We start from the raw sequence: 12,932 nt of genomic DNA on the forward strand, positions 1-12,932 counted from the left end.
CCGGGAGTTGGTGATAGACAGGGAGGCCTGGGGTGCTGCAATTCATGGGGTGGCAAAGAGTCAGACACGACTGAGCGACTTAACTGAACTGAAAAAGAAAACAGTATACAAGTAGGAATTTGCTTCAGACAATCAAGGGAGATTGTTGCATCAGTGGGATACTGACTGATGCAGACAAGACAGATCTAAATAGATACTATTGGAACTGGGTGATTGGTACATACAAGTAACGTTTTTCTTCCGAATTTTTTGTGAAAGTCATCGTTTAAAAAGTCAAGTTTACAAATGTTTTTCTTTGAGCCACATCAACCTATAATGAAGTGCTCTCAGGGCAAACTGTGATCACGTGTACCTACTTTCCGCAAGCTCACAGAAGCAGGGATTGATTTGAAAACCTTTTTTAAGACTTTAAGTGGTTAATATGACCCAAGTGACCTTTGAGGAGACAAAGTCTGCATCTTTGCCTTTGGAGTTTCCAGCGACTCCTATCTAGAAGCTGGAATACTAGGTACCTATGTTTCCTCAGAGGATTGCCCTGAGCCCGCAGCCTTTGTACCAGCCCCCACAAAGCTGCACCACCAGGGCCTGAGCACGCCTCCGCATGCACGCGGAGGGTGCACGTGGACGCAGCGTGAGCACTTGGGCGTGTACTGCGCAGGCGCCACACTGGCGCCAGGAGGGCCGGCTGGGCATCCGGAGCTAGGTGAGCTCAGGGTGCGCAACTGGGCGGCAGGGCTCCTGGCACGGGCAGACGCCACCACCACTACGAGGCTTCAGAGACGGGTCGGATCCACAGCCTTTTTGCCTTTTTCCAGGTCGGGGTTCCCATGCGCACGGGGGAGCGAAAGGGGCTGCATGAGGGCTGCGGGACTTCGGTCGTTGGGGGCCGGACGTTGGGCGCTGGACGTTGGGGTCGGGCGTTGGGGTCGGGCGTTGAGCGGGTACCAGGGGCCTGCAGGTGGAGAGAGTATCGAAGGTTGGAGAGGTCCTAGGAGCTTAGGCGGGGAAGGCATGTCTGGGGTGGGAGGTTTTGGTGGGGGAAGATCCCATACTGGGGGGAGGGGCGAGAGATGTGAGAGTTGAACTTTGGACGTAAGGGGGACTTGCAGCAGGTTTAGAAAATAGTTCATACTTACAGGCGTGACTCTCCAGAGTGCAAACTTCCACTTGCATCCCCTTCAAGTACCCCTTTCCCTTCTAGGAGAATTTGACTTGCTATAGTGCAAAGAATATTTTTTAGATTTTACCCCCCGCCCCCTTCCTACCTCCTGTAAAAGGAAGGTGCATTGCAGCATTTGCTTAGATATAGGTGAGGCAACCCTGGTTCGTTTAACACGTGTCTGTAGCCTGTGTGCGGTGTGCCAGTCGCTTTTCTTGGTACTCAGGCCCTGCTATAAATACGCTTGCCTTTTTGGCCTCTGGAATTAAGGAACATGCCTCTGGTTGCCTTGTTGAGCCATCCGGGTATTGAATGCACAATTGCAAGGCCTAGGAACATGACCTGAATTTTCATCTCAACTGTGTAAGGGTGCTGGTCCTTGTGGGTTTGGAGAGTTACTAAACCTTCTCACGTCTTCTTTCCTTCTCTGTGGGAATAAAGAAATAGGACTACTTGAATTCTCAAATTATTTCTCTCTTTAGGGTGCAAACTAATTCCGCAGGAGTAGAAGAAATTCTTTGAGTGTGGGAGTGCTACAAAAGTAAAGTAAAAATAATAGCTGCCTCTTATGGGTTTAGTAAGCACCTGCCACGTTGCTAGGTGGTTGACATACAGCCTCACGTTTAATCCTCATGATTAGATATTATGAGGAAGTTACTGCTGCTGGCTAGACTTTACAGTCACTGAATCCTAGAAAGATGAAGTGATTTGCCTGAGCTAGCGTACTGAATGAGGAAGATGAAATTGCTCAGACTTGTATCTGACAGACTTTAAAGCTCATGTTCCTGTGGAACCGTTGAGCTTCAGAACTTGAAAAGTTGAATGTTTCCTTTGGGTAGCCATTCTCTCTGAATGCAAGGGGTTACCGGGAAGACAAAAGCAAACAGAAAAGGGGAAAAGTGAGTTATCTGCTGCACGCACTTTCGGTATTTAGCTCCCTCGTGGCTCAGACCATAAAGAATCCGCCTGCAATGCTTCCATCCCTGGGTTAGGAAGATCCTCTGGAGAAGGACGTGGCAACCCACTCCAGTATTCTTGTCTGGAGAATCCCATGGACAGAGGAGTCTGGCAGGCTGCAGTCCAGGTTGACAAAGGGTCAGAAACAACTGAGCGATTAAGCACAGCACACTGTGAATTTACTCTCACCTCTTGGCTGTGGTGTCCTGAAGAGAGGAGAGACCTTATGTCACGGTTTGCAGTGTATCCTGGGATGCTCCTGGCTTCATAGGGGAGGGGTTGCAGAATTCTAAGGAAATAAAGAAAGTTTTTACCCTTGAAAGTGTGTCCAGTCTTACTGAGATCAGTTTGTGCCATCAGTTTGTGTTGTCTAAAAGACAACACAAAACCAAGGCCTTATATTTGCCTATAGAACTGCAGAAGTTAGTTACTTTCATTCCACTGCTCTTTTATTACATCAGTTCAGTTCAGCTCAGTCGCTCATTCGTGTCCGACTCTTTGCGACCCCATGAATTGCAGCACCCCAGGCCTCCCTGTCCATCACCAACTCCCGGAGTTCACTCAAACTCATGTCCATCGAGTTGGTGATACCATCCAGCCATCTCATCCTCTGTCGTCCCCTTCTCCTCCTGCCCCCAATCCCTCCCAGCATCAGAGTCTTTTCCAATGAGTCAACTCTTCGCATGAGATGGCCAAAGTACTGGAGTTTCAGATTCAGCATCATTCCTTCCAAAGAACACCCAGGACTGATCTGCTTCAGAATGGACTGGTTGGATCTCCTTGCAGTCCAAGGGACTCTCAAAAGTCTTCTCCAACACCACAGTTCAAAAGCATCAATTCTTTGGTGCTCAGCTTTCTTCACAGTCCAACTCTCACATCCATACATGACCACTGGAAAAACCATAGCCTTGACTAGATGGACCTTTGTTGACAAAGTAGTGTCTCTGCTTTTGAATATGCTATCTAGGTTGGTCGTAACCTTGCTTCCAAGGAGTAAGCGTCTTTTAATTTCATGGCTGCAGTCACCATCTGCAGTGATTTTGGAGCTCCCCCAAAATAGTCTGTCACTGTTTCCCCATCTATTTCCCATGAAGTGATGGGACCAGATGCCATGATCTTCGTTTTCTGAATGTTGAGCTTTAAGCCAACTTTTTCACTCTCCACTTTCACTTTCATCAAGAGGCTCTTTAGTTCCTCTTCACTTTCTGCCATAAGGGTGGTGTCATTTGAGTATCTGAGGTTATTGATATTTCTCCTGGAAATCTTGATTCCAGCTTGTGCTTCTTCCAGTCCAGCGTTTCTCATGATGTACTCTGCATAGAAGTTAAATAAGCAGGGTGACAATATACAGCCTTGACGTACTCCTTTTCGTATTTGGAACCAGTCTGTTGTTCCATGTCCAGTTCTAACTGTGGCTTCCTGACCTGCACACAGGTGTCTCAAGAGGCAGGTCAGGTGGTCTGGTATTTCCATCTCTTGAAGAATTTTCCAGTTTATTGTGATCCACACAGTCAAAGGCTTTGGCATAGTCAATAAAACAGAAATAGATGTTTTTCTGGAACTCTCTTCCTTTTTCCATCATCGGTGATTCCTTAAAGAAATTTGGGAATCTTTCTAATTAACCTCTTGTGTTGGCTAAGGAAACAACTAAACCATTTACTGTGGATTTGAGGATGATTATAAATTTCTAGTGTTCATCACCAGTAGCATGTAAAAAAAAATAGTGGATTTTATATGGAGGAACTACTTACTTTAAAACTGGGTGAGGTATTATGACCTGCAAAGCAATATCTGTGCCTACATATATTGGAAGTTTGCAACCCAAGGTTGGGAAGCACAGCATTATGGTACAAGGCCCATTGACTCCATATTCAGTTATGCCCCCGTGATTCACCCAGGATGAAGCCAAACAAAGATACTTGCACATTCTCATTGTTTCATAATGTTGCAATTCAGCTTTAAAAGCCTGTTGTGTATCCCAGTTGTGGTGGTTACATAAATCTATATATGTGTTAAAATTCATAGAACTTACAAATCAGAAGAAAAAAGGCAGTTGTGTGGTAGGATAATTACACATTAAAAAAAAAATTGATTTCCAAAAGATTTTAGATGGCTCTGTATGTGTGCTCACAGTAATCCTACTTCCTCCAAAAGCTGGAGCATGGGCGAAAGTGGTTTTCAGAGTCGGGGACAGCACAATTCTCCTGTTGACCATTCGTCAGCCCACATCTGGAATCCTGTGCTTTTAGGAGAGTCCTGTCTGTGTGTGGGTTGTTCATGAACTAGAGAAAGTGCTAAATTGTGGGAGGTCTGGCAGATCCTCAGCTGGTGAAGGACCTGGAGGAAAGTGGACGTGGTGCCCATTTCAGATGTTTGAAAGGTTGGGGTCACAACAGGAGTCAGTGGTCAGTTGGGAAGAGAATAATTTTACAGAGACGTGTGCAGTACAGTTGGCTGTCCAAAATTAAAGGATGTTAGAAGCCTCTAGTTACAGGACAGGTCTAGATGTCTGTTTACCCTGGGGGTTGTACTGAAAATTCCTAAATTGGGTGAGGCAAGTGAACCTAAATTCTAACCTAAAGATTCCACCGTAGGTGAAGCTTCTTTTAAGCTTAAATCCTCTTTGTTTGCTGCTTCAATGTGGAAGACCTGGGTTCAATCCCTGGGTTGGGAAGATCCCCTGGAGAAGGGAAAGGCTACCCACTCCAGTATTCTTTCCTGGAGAATTCCATAGACTGTATAGTCCGTGGGGTCGCAAGGAGTCAGACATGACTGAGCAACTTTCACTAAGCAGACTAAACTTTTTACATTAGGTCTAAGACTGATTCTGTTATCCTTCCTAAAGTCAATACATATTTATTAATTTTTGGACTTTGGAAGAGTTGAGCTAAGACATGAATTATTGCTATTAAATTTCAATAAACCTCATACTATGATGTATTCTCTGTTTGAAAGTGAAAGTGAAGTTGCTCAGTCATGTCGAACTCTTTGCAACCCCATGGACTGTAGCCCACCAGGCTCCTCCATCCATGGGATTCTCCAGACAAGAATACTGGAGTGGGTTGCCATTTCCTTCTCCAGGGAATCTTCCCAACCCAGGGATCAAACCCAGGTCTCCCACATTTCAGGCAGACGCTTTAACCTCTGAGCCACCAGGGAAGCTCATAATTCTCTGTTTAGGATGGTCAGATGACATTTTCGGACAGTGAATTTAACTGTCCTGTCCAGGTTGTCAGGAAGACAGTGCAATAGGGCATGTTAGCTAGTTTTTGTCATACACTTATCTTTTGAATGCCTCTTTATACCAAACACCACAGTAGGTGCTATAGGAAATTAGAAGGGTTTTTGTTGTTAATTTTTTAGTAAGACATGGTTCCAGCACCAGCTTAAAATAACTGTCTTTAGTTAACTGTACAAGGTAGTAAGGAGTTGTGGACTGACTGTCAGCCTTACCGAATAAAGAGAAAGTTAGGAATGCTATTTTAGGAGTTAAAGACTGTGTGTTGAGGGTCCCGGTGGTATCTTGAAAAGCTGTCTGTACCCTAGTTTTGTGGTTTAAGTATTACTGTGATTTTTTACTTGGTTTAAAATTAACCACACTTTAGGAAAAAGGTTTAATTGAACATGCAATGATATTTTAACCCTTAAAATACTTTTTTGTATAAAAGTAACTCATCCTTTAATATAATTTGTAAAATGAAAACAATAGTGAAAAAAAAGATTTTCCTGTCAACTTACCCACCCCGGACCACTGTTACTTAAAATTTTAAATTTAATGTATTTCACTCTTCTTTTTTACATGGAGTTTTGTTCTTTTTTATTTTGCAGTTATTATACTAAATAACAGTGTTTTTCTGACTTTTTGTTTGCTGTTCTAACATATTTTCCAGTGTTTCTGAAAACTAAAATTCTAAATGGTAGTGTAATATCCTATCTAGTAGAGGCATCACCAGAGCAGGCAATGGCACCCCACTCCAGTACTCTTGCCTGGAAAATCCCATGGATGGAGGAGCCTGGTGGGCTGCAGTCCATGGGGTCACTAAGAGTCGGGCACAACTGAGAGACTTCACTTTCACTTTCATCATTGGAGAAGGAAATGGCAACCACTCCAGTGTTCTTGCCTGGAGAATCCCAGGGATGGGGGAGCCTGGTGGGCTGCCGTCTATGGGATCGCACAGAGTTGGACACGACTGAAGCAACTTAGCAGCAGCAGCAGCAGAGGCATCACAGTTAACTTTCTCTTTTTTCTATTTTATTTAATTAATTTATTTTTATTTTTCTATTTTAAATGAATATACATACTGTATTTTTTGATATATACAATTATTTCAGTGGGATGATTTCTAGAAGTAGATTTGTCTGGTGAGTGGCTATGGACATTTTTAAGAATATATATTATGTATATGTTTATGTATGTATATGTGTATATATATATATGTACACATATATGCAAGAGAACAAAACGCATATATAAATCTCCAAATTATTTCCCAGACAGAACATATTCATTTATATTCCTTTCATCACTGAGTTTTATTTACATGTATGCTGCGTAGGAAGTGATACATAGGTATTCCCATTTGAATTTTTTTTGTTACAAGTGAGATTGAATGTTCCCCCCCATCCCATATGTTAATCAAGTAATCTTCATCCTCTGTGCGTTTCGTTCACACCTCTTGCTCGTTTATTTTATTGGTATCTGTATCCTTTGGGCTGCAAATAAGGGAAAACCCAAAGGTTTATTTTTCTGATGCCACAGCAAGTCTATGCATAGGCTGATCCGAGCTAGAGTTAGAGCCTTTGCCAGGGGCACCAGACTGGTTATTTTCTACTCTAGTGTCCTAGAGTTGTGCTGCTTGATTATGCTTATTGCTTCCTCATTGTGATGTGGGTGGTACATCTTCAGGCCTCAGGTCCATGTTGCCGGAAGAAAAGAGTGAAAGACCCTGCTAGCTGGATCTGTCCCTATTCATCAGAAGTGGACAGAGGTTCCGAAGAAGCTCAACTCGGGAGAACTCTGATGATGGCCAATGTTGTCTCTAACTCAGGCTGGCAAATCAGAGGTGAAAGGTGGTGTTTGGGCCAGTCAGCCACAGTGTCTCGATGTTTCTTTACTGTTTATCCCGCTTTTTAAAGGTATCCAATTGGTCATCTTTGAGTTAATATTTATTTCCTGATCTCTTTACTATTTTTTGTAAGCTTTTAATTGTTCTTATAGTCAGGCTTGCCATCATTTCCTTTGTAATATTTTACCACTTTTAAACTAAAACAGGGACTTCCCTGGTAGTTCAGTGATTAAGATCTCATGCTCCCAACGCAAGGGGCATGAGTTCGATCCCTGGTTGGGGAACTAAAATCCCACATGCCTCAGGAGGGCGGCGGGAAAAAAAAACAACTAAAACCAAACCCAAACCCCATCGTCCACTGTGGGTTTTGCATGCTGGTTTTTCAGGGAAGTAAACTCTGAGGTGGAGATTGGTATAGTGTGGTGAGTGAACGTGGCTTGTATGGTACTAGTTTCTTTTGGAGTTAGATGAAGTGGACTTGGTAGTCTGGTATATCTCAATGTTGGAAAAAATGAATATTCTTGGTTGTATTGGTCGCTACTAGATCAAGTTTCATTGTGGTAGTAAACTGCATCTTATCACTGATGGTTGAGTGGCTACAGGGCTGGGAAAGGTCAGTTTTCATTCCAATCCCAAAGAAAGGCAATGCCAAAGAATGCTCAAACTACCACACAATTGCACTCATCTCACACACTAGTAAAGTAATGCTCAAAATTCTCCAAGCCAGGCTTCAACAATACGTGAACCGTGAACTTCCTGATGTTAAAGCTGGTTTTAGAAAAGGCAGAGGAACCAGAGATCAAATTGCCAACATCTGCTGGGTCATGGAAAAAGCAAGAGAGTTCCAGAAAAACATCTATTTCTGTTTTATTGACTATGCCAAAGCCTTTGACTGTGTGGATCAGAATAAACTGTGGAAAATTTTGAAAGAGATGGAATACCAGACCACTTGACCTGCCTCTTGAGAAATCTGTATGCAGGTCAGGAAGCAACAGTTAGAACTGGACATGGAACAACAGACTGGTTCCAAATAGGAAAAGGAGTACATCAAGGCTGTATATTGTCACCCTGCTTATTTAAATTCTATGCAGAGTACATCATGAGAAACGCTGGGCCGGAAGAAGCACAAGCTGGAATCAAGATTGCCGGGAGAAATATCAATAACCTCAGATATACAGATGACACCACCCTTATGGCAGAAAGTGAAGAGGAACTAAAAAGCCTCTTGATGAAAGTGAAAGTGGAGAGTGAAAAAGTTGGCTTAAAGCTCAACATTCAGAAAACGAAGATCATGGCATCCGGTCTCATCACTTCATGGGAAATAGATGGGGAAACAGTGGAAACAGTGTCAGACTTTATTTTTTTGGGCCCCAAAATCACTGCAGATGGTGACTGTAGCCATGAAATTAAAAGACTCTTACTCCTTGGAAGGAAAGGTATGACCAACCTAGATAGCATATTCAAAAGCAGAGAAATTACTTTGCCAACAAAGGTCCGTCTAGTCAAGGCTATGGTTTTCTTGTGGTCATGTATGGATGTGAGAGTTGGACTGTGAAGAAGGCTGAGCGCCGAAGAATAGATGCTTTTGAAGTGTGGTGTTGGAGAAGACTCTTGAGAGTCCCTTGGACTGCAAGGAGATGCAACCAGTCCATTCTGAAGGAGATCAGCCCTGGGATTTCTTTGGAAGGAATGATGCTAAAGCTGAAACTCCAGTACTTTGGCCACCTCATTCGAAGAGTTGACTCATTGGAAAAGACTCTGATGCTGGGAGGGATTGGGGGCAGGAGGAGAAGGGGACGACGGAGGATGAGATGGCTGGATGGCATCACTGACTTGATGGACGTGAGTCTGAGTGAACTCCGGGAGTTGGTGATGGACAGGGAGGCCTGGGGTGCTGCAATTCATGGGGTCACAGAGAGTCGGACACGACTGAGCGACTGAACTGAACTGAACTGAGTATGTTTCTAAAGCTGGTGTGTCCTTTTGGAGGCTGAATTTCTCTTTACTTAGTTTTTACTTTATATTGATACATCTCAAGGCTATGTCACTGCTCTCTCTCCTGGGAGTGTTTCTTTTATCAATATAAAATATCTCCCTTTATCTGAATATTTTCTACCTTAGGTTCTTTTATCTGCTGTTAATCATTAGCAGACCAACTTTATTTTGGTTATCTGCATAGCACATGTTATAGTCCTTTTATTTTCAAGCTTGCCGTATATTTTGTTTAATGTATGTCTTTTGTGCATATTATCTATCTGGATATTTTTCTCCCTGGGTCTATCTCTCTTTTAATTGAGACTTAATCATTGATACTTTGGTTACTTAGGCTTGGTGCGGTCATCTTATTTGGTGTTTTCTATTTATCATTTTATCATAATGGGATTTTTCCCCTCTGTTGGGTTTTGAAGTTACACACTGTTTCTGTCCTTGTGGTAGTTGCCCTAATGATTTAACTGGATGTTCTTTATATTTCTTGCACAGAGTCTAGTTACTCACTGTTCATCTCCCCACCCAGTATCCCCTGGAACTTATTTTTCCTTTTGTAGTTTCACAGTATTTCTCTCTTACTGCATCCAGCATTGTCGTTCTCAATCTGATCCTTCAGTTTAGTGTACTTTTTGCTACAGGTAGGCTTTCCCTGTGGAGAAGGCAGTGGCACCCCACTCCAGTACTCTTGCCTGGAAATTTCCATGGACGGAGGAACCTGGTAGGCTGCAGTCCATGGGATCACTGAGAGTCGGACACGACTGAGTGACTTCACTTTTACTTTTCACTTTCATGCATTGGAGAAGGAAATGGCAACCCACTTCAGTGTTCTTGCCTGGAGAATCCCAGGGACGGCAGAGCCTGGCGGGCTGCCGCCTATGGGGTCGCACAGAGTCGGACACGACTGAAGCTACTTAGCGGCGGCAGCAGCAGCAGGCTTTCCCTGACACCTGCCTCCCAGCACAGCTGCCCATCCGAAGGCCTTGTTAGGCATCCTCCAGGACCTGGTCCCCTGAGAGTTCCCTCACCTTGAAGTCTGCTTGTGTATATCTTTTCTTTTAAAATTTCATTATCTTTACTGTGTTGTCATTCAGTGGACATGAATTTGAGCAAACTCTGGGAGATAGTGGAGGATGGAAGAACCTGATGGGCTACAGTCTATGTGGTGGAAAAGAGTTAGACCCGACTTAGCAACTGAACGACAACAAGGCCTGATATAAAGCAGAGATAGCAGTTTTAGGACACCAAGGGGGAGGATTTTTCTGCTTTCTTTATCTTCTATTTAAAACAACGTTACCCACCCCAGTATTCTTGGTCTTCCCTTATGGCTTAGCTGGTAAAGAATCTGCCTGCAATGCGGATTGCAATGCGGAGACCTGGGTTCGATCTCTGGGGTTGGGAAGATCCCCTGGAGAAGGGAAAGGCTACCCACTCCAGTATTCTGGCCTGGAGAATTCCATGAACTGTATAGTCCATGGGGTCGCAAGGAGTCGGACACGACTGAGCGACTTTAAATGTAAAATGTAATGTAAATAACATTTAGCTGTTACTCATACCAGTTTGGGCTATCTATGGCCTTTTTTTTTTTTTCTTTCTGAGCTGTTTTGGGAAGATAGGCAGACATTTTGCCTGCAGGCTGAAGACAGATCTATAGGTCAGTATTTCAAAATAAGATTGTTTCTCCACTTTTTTTTTTAACTTCCCCTGAGCAGTTAGTATTCTCAAGGAGTAATAGAAAAACAACAAGCCAGCCTAATGTCTAGATAGAGGTTTCTCAGAGGCTCTCTGCAACAATATGTGTACCTTACTTGCAGCCAAGCACTCACACAGATAAATATTTAAAAGCAACAGATGCAGGTTACAATTTATAAAGCCCAAATGGAGATTATGAAATGGAGGACTTGAGGGAAAAGAAAAAAACAAACAAACAAATCAGCTGAGGCAAATAGGAAGCAAAGAGTTGACCAGGGGGATGAGAGCAAGGACATTCTGGGGACCAGGTTCAAGGTCATAGCAGAGCAACAAGCAGGAGAGGGTAGACGGGTTCTGAAAGGCTCAACAGGCAGTTGATGACCTGATTTAAACACTACCCTCTGTTATACTTCACCATTGAGTTGTAGGCTCTAGGTCAGAAATACATTAAAAAAGAAAAAAATGTAAGTCAGTAAGTGTTAGTCGCCCAGTCGTACCCGACTCTTTGCGACCCCATGGACTGCAGCCCACCAGGCTCTTCTGTCCATGAGATTTTCCAGGCAAGGATACTGGAGTGGGTTGCCATTTCCTTCTCCAGGGTATCATCCAGACCCAGGGATCAAACCCGGATCTCCTGCACTGCAGGCAGATTCTTTACCGACTGAGCTAATAGGCCTTTTCTATCCCTGTTGTTTCCAGAAGCTTTTTAAAGTAAGGAATGATGCGGAACTCAGAGGTGTAATGCTTAATGTCTCTTGAATTGTCCACTGTTGAATTTTGTTCAACTTGGAGTTTGTACTTAAATGATAAAGAATCATTCTTTTCTTGTGCCTGTAGAACAGGCTTTGGTATTAAAACTGTTTACCTCAGATTGGGATTTGAACCCATGTGGCTGGGACTCAAACCCAGTCAAAACCCACGGTACCTGGTTTCAGGACCAAATGAAGCTCGGGTTCTTAATGTCTCATTGCAGAAAAATTCGGTGAGAGACAAAGTGATAGGTAAGAAGTGGATTTATTTGGATACAGAGAGGAGCACAGTCCACAGAGTATGGGCCATGGCAGAGGACGAGTGTGGCTGAAAAGGGGCGTGGTTAGTTTTTATAGGCTGGGTAATTTCATTTGCTAATGAGTGGGAGGATTATTCCACCTGTTTTAGGGAAGGGGCGGAGATTTCCAGGATTTGGGCCACCACCTTTGAACAGTGCCTTGGAACTATCTTGGCACTTCTGGGTGTGTCATTTCACCTGCTGACTGAGGATCAAGGTCTAGTCTTGTCCACCAGCTTGGTCCCACTGGATTCTAATCAGTCAGTGTTGTGTCCTTGGGCTATGTCATTCTTTCAAAAGTTGTGCCCTGCCCTTTTCCCTCCAGTTCAGTATCACAGTTAGTTACATCTGCTTTGGAGTCATTTATGAGAAAGAGCTGTTGCATAAAAAAGAAACCACCTGGGCCTGCAGTGCTTCTACTTTTGGAATTAAAAGTTGCCTTTTGAATACATTTCTTCCCTTAGACTTCTGTGAATGTTAAACTGCTGCTTAATATGATGTCAAGAAATATTTTGGCGGCATCTACCTGTAAAATGACAGAGCCATTTAATTTTGAGAAAAATGAAAGCAAGCTTCCATCACACGAGTCTTTAAGAAGTCCTGGAGGACATCCTAACCATCCTAATTTCAGGTTGAAAAGCCCAGAGAATGGAAGTAAAAAGAACAATTTTTTGCTTTGTGAGCAAACCAAACAGTTTTTGGCTAGCCAGGAAGACAGTTCACCGTCTTCACACCCTAACGGTGTCAATGGAGAAATGGCTGGATCCAAGGAAGACAGGAAGACATTGCCAACAGGTGAGTACAAACTGCAGGTTTAATATTCACTTGATTCTGATGGTTTCTTAGACTTACTGAAAGTATCTGTAACTACACACCAGGGGCCGATTAACAGAATAACCAAATGGCTAACTTACAGTATTTGCATGTAAATATTAATTTAGAAAGGAAAACCAGATGCCAAGTAGCTACTTTGGTTAGTTAATCACAGAAGGATTCATGAGAAAATGTCTATAAATGAACTTCT

The 12,932-nt window shown here is 43.3% G+C and overlaps 1 protein-coding gene across 5 annotated transcripts in view; it reads left to right on the forward strand.

Moving 5' to 3' along the window:
- The first annotated feature begins 312 nt into the window (after positions 1–312).
- Positions 313–12,932, forward strand: part of TDRD1 (tudor domain containing 1) — a 55,264-nt gene continuing 42,644 nt past the window's right edge. For 2 of the 5 annotated variants that reach the window (XM_086377734.1, XM_086377735.1), the window contains exons 1-2: positions 313–815; positions 12,373–12,703. In XM_086377734.1, coding sequence (XP_086233860.1) covers positions 12,403–12,703 — 301 coding nt within the window. In that variant the 5' untranslated portion in view covers positions 313–815; positions 12,373–12,402. The remainder of the gene's footprint in view (positions 816–12,372; positions 12,704–12,932) is intronic. The other 3 variants (XM_086377737.1, XM_086377736.1, XM_086377738.1) reach the window with 3 other exon arrangements.

This window comes from Bos grunniens, chromosome 26 (assembly GCF_055505025.1).
Source record: "Bos grunniens cultivar Pamir isolate PY7600 chromosome 26, Bosgru_T2T1.0, whole genome shotgun sequence".
NCBI lineage: Eukaryota > Metazoa > Chordata > Mammalia > Artiodactyla > Bovidae > Bos > Bos grunniens.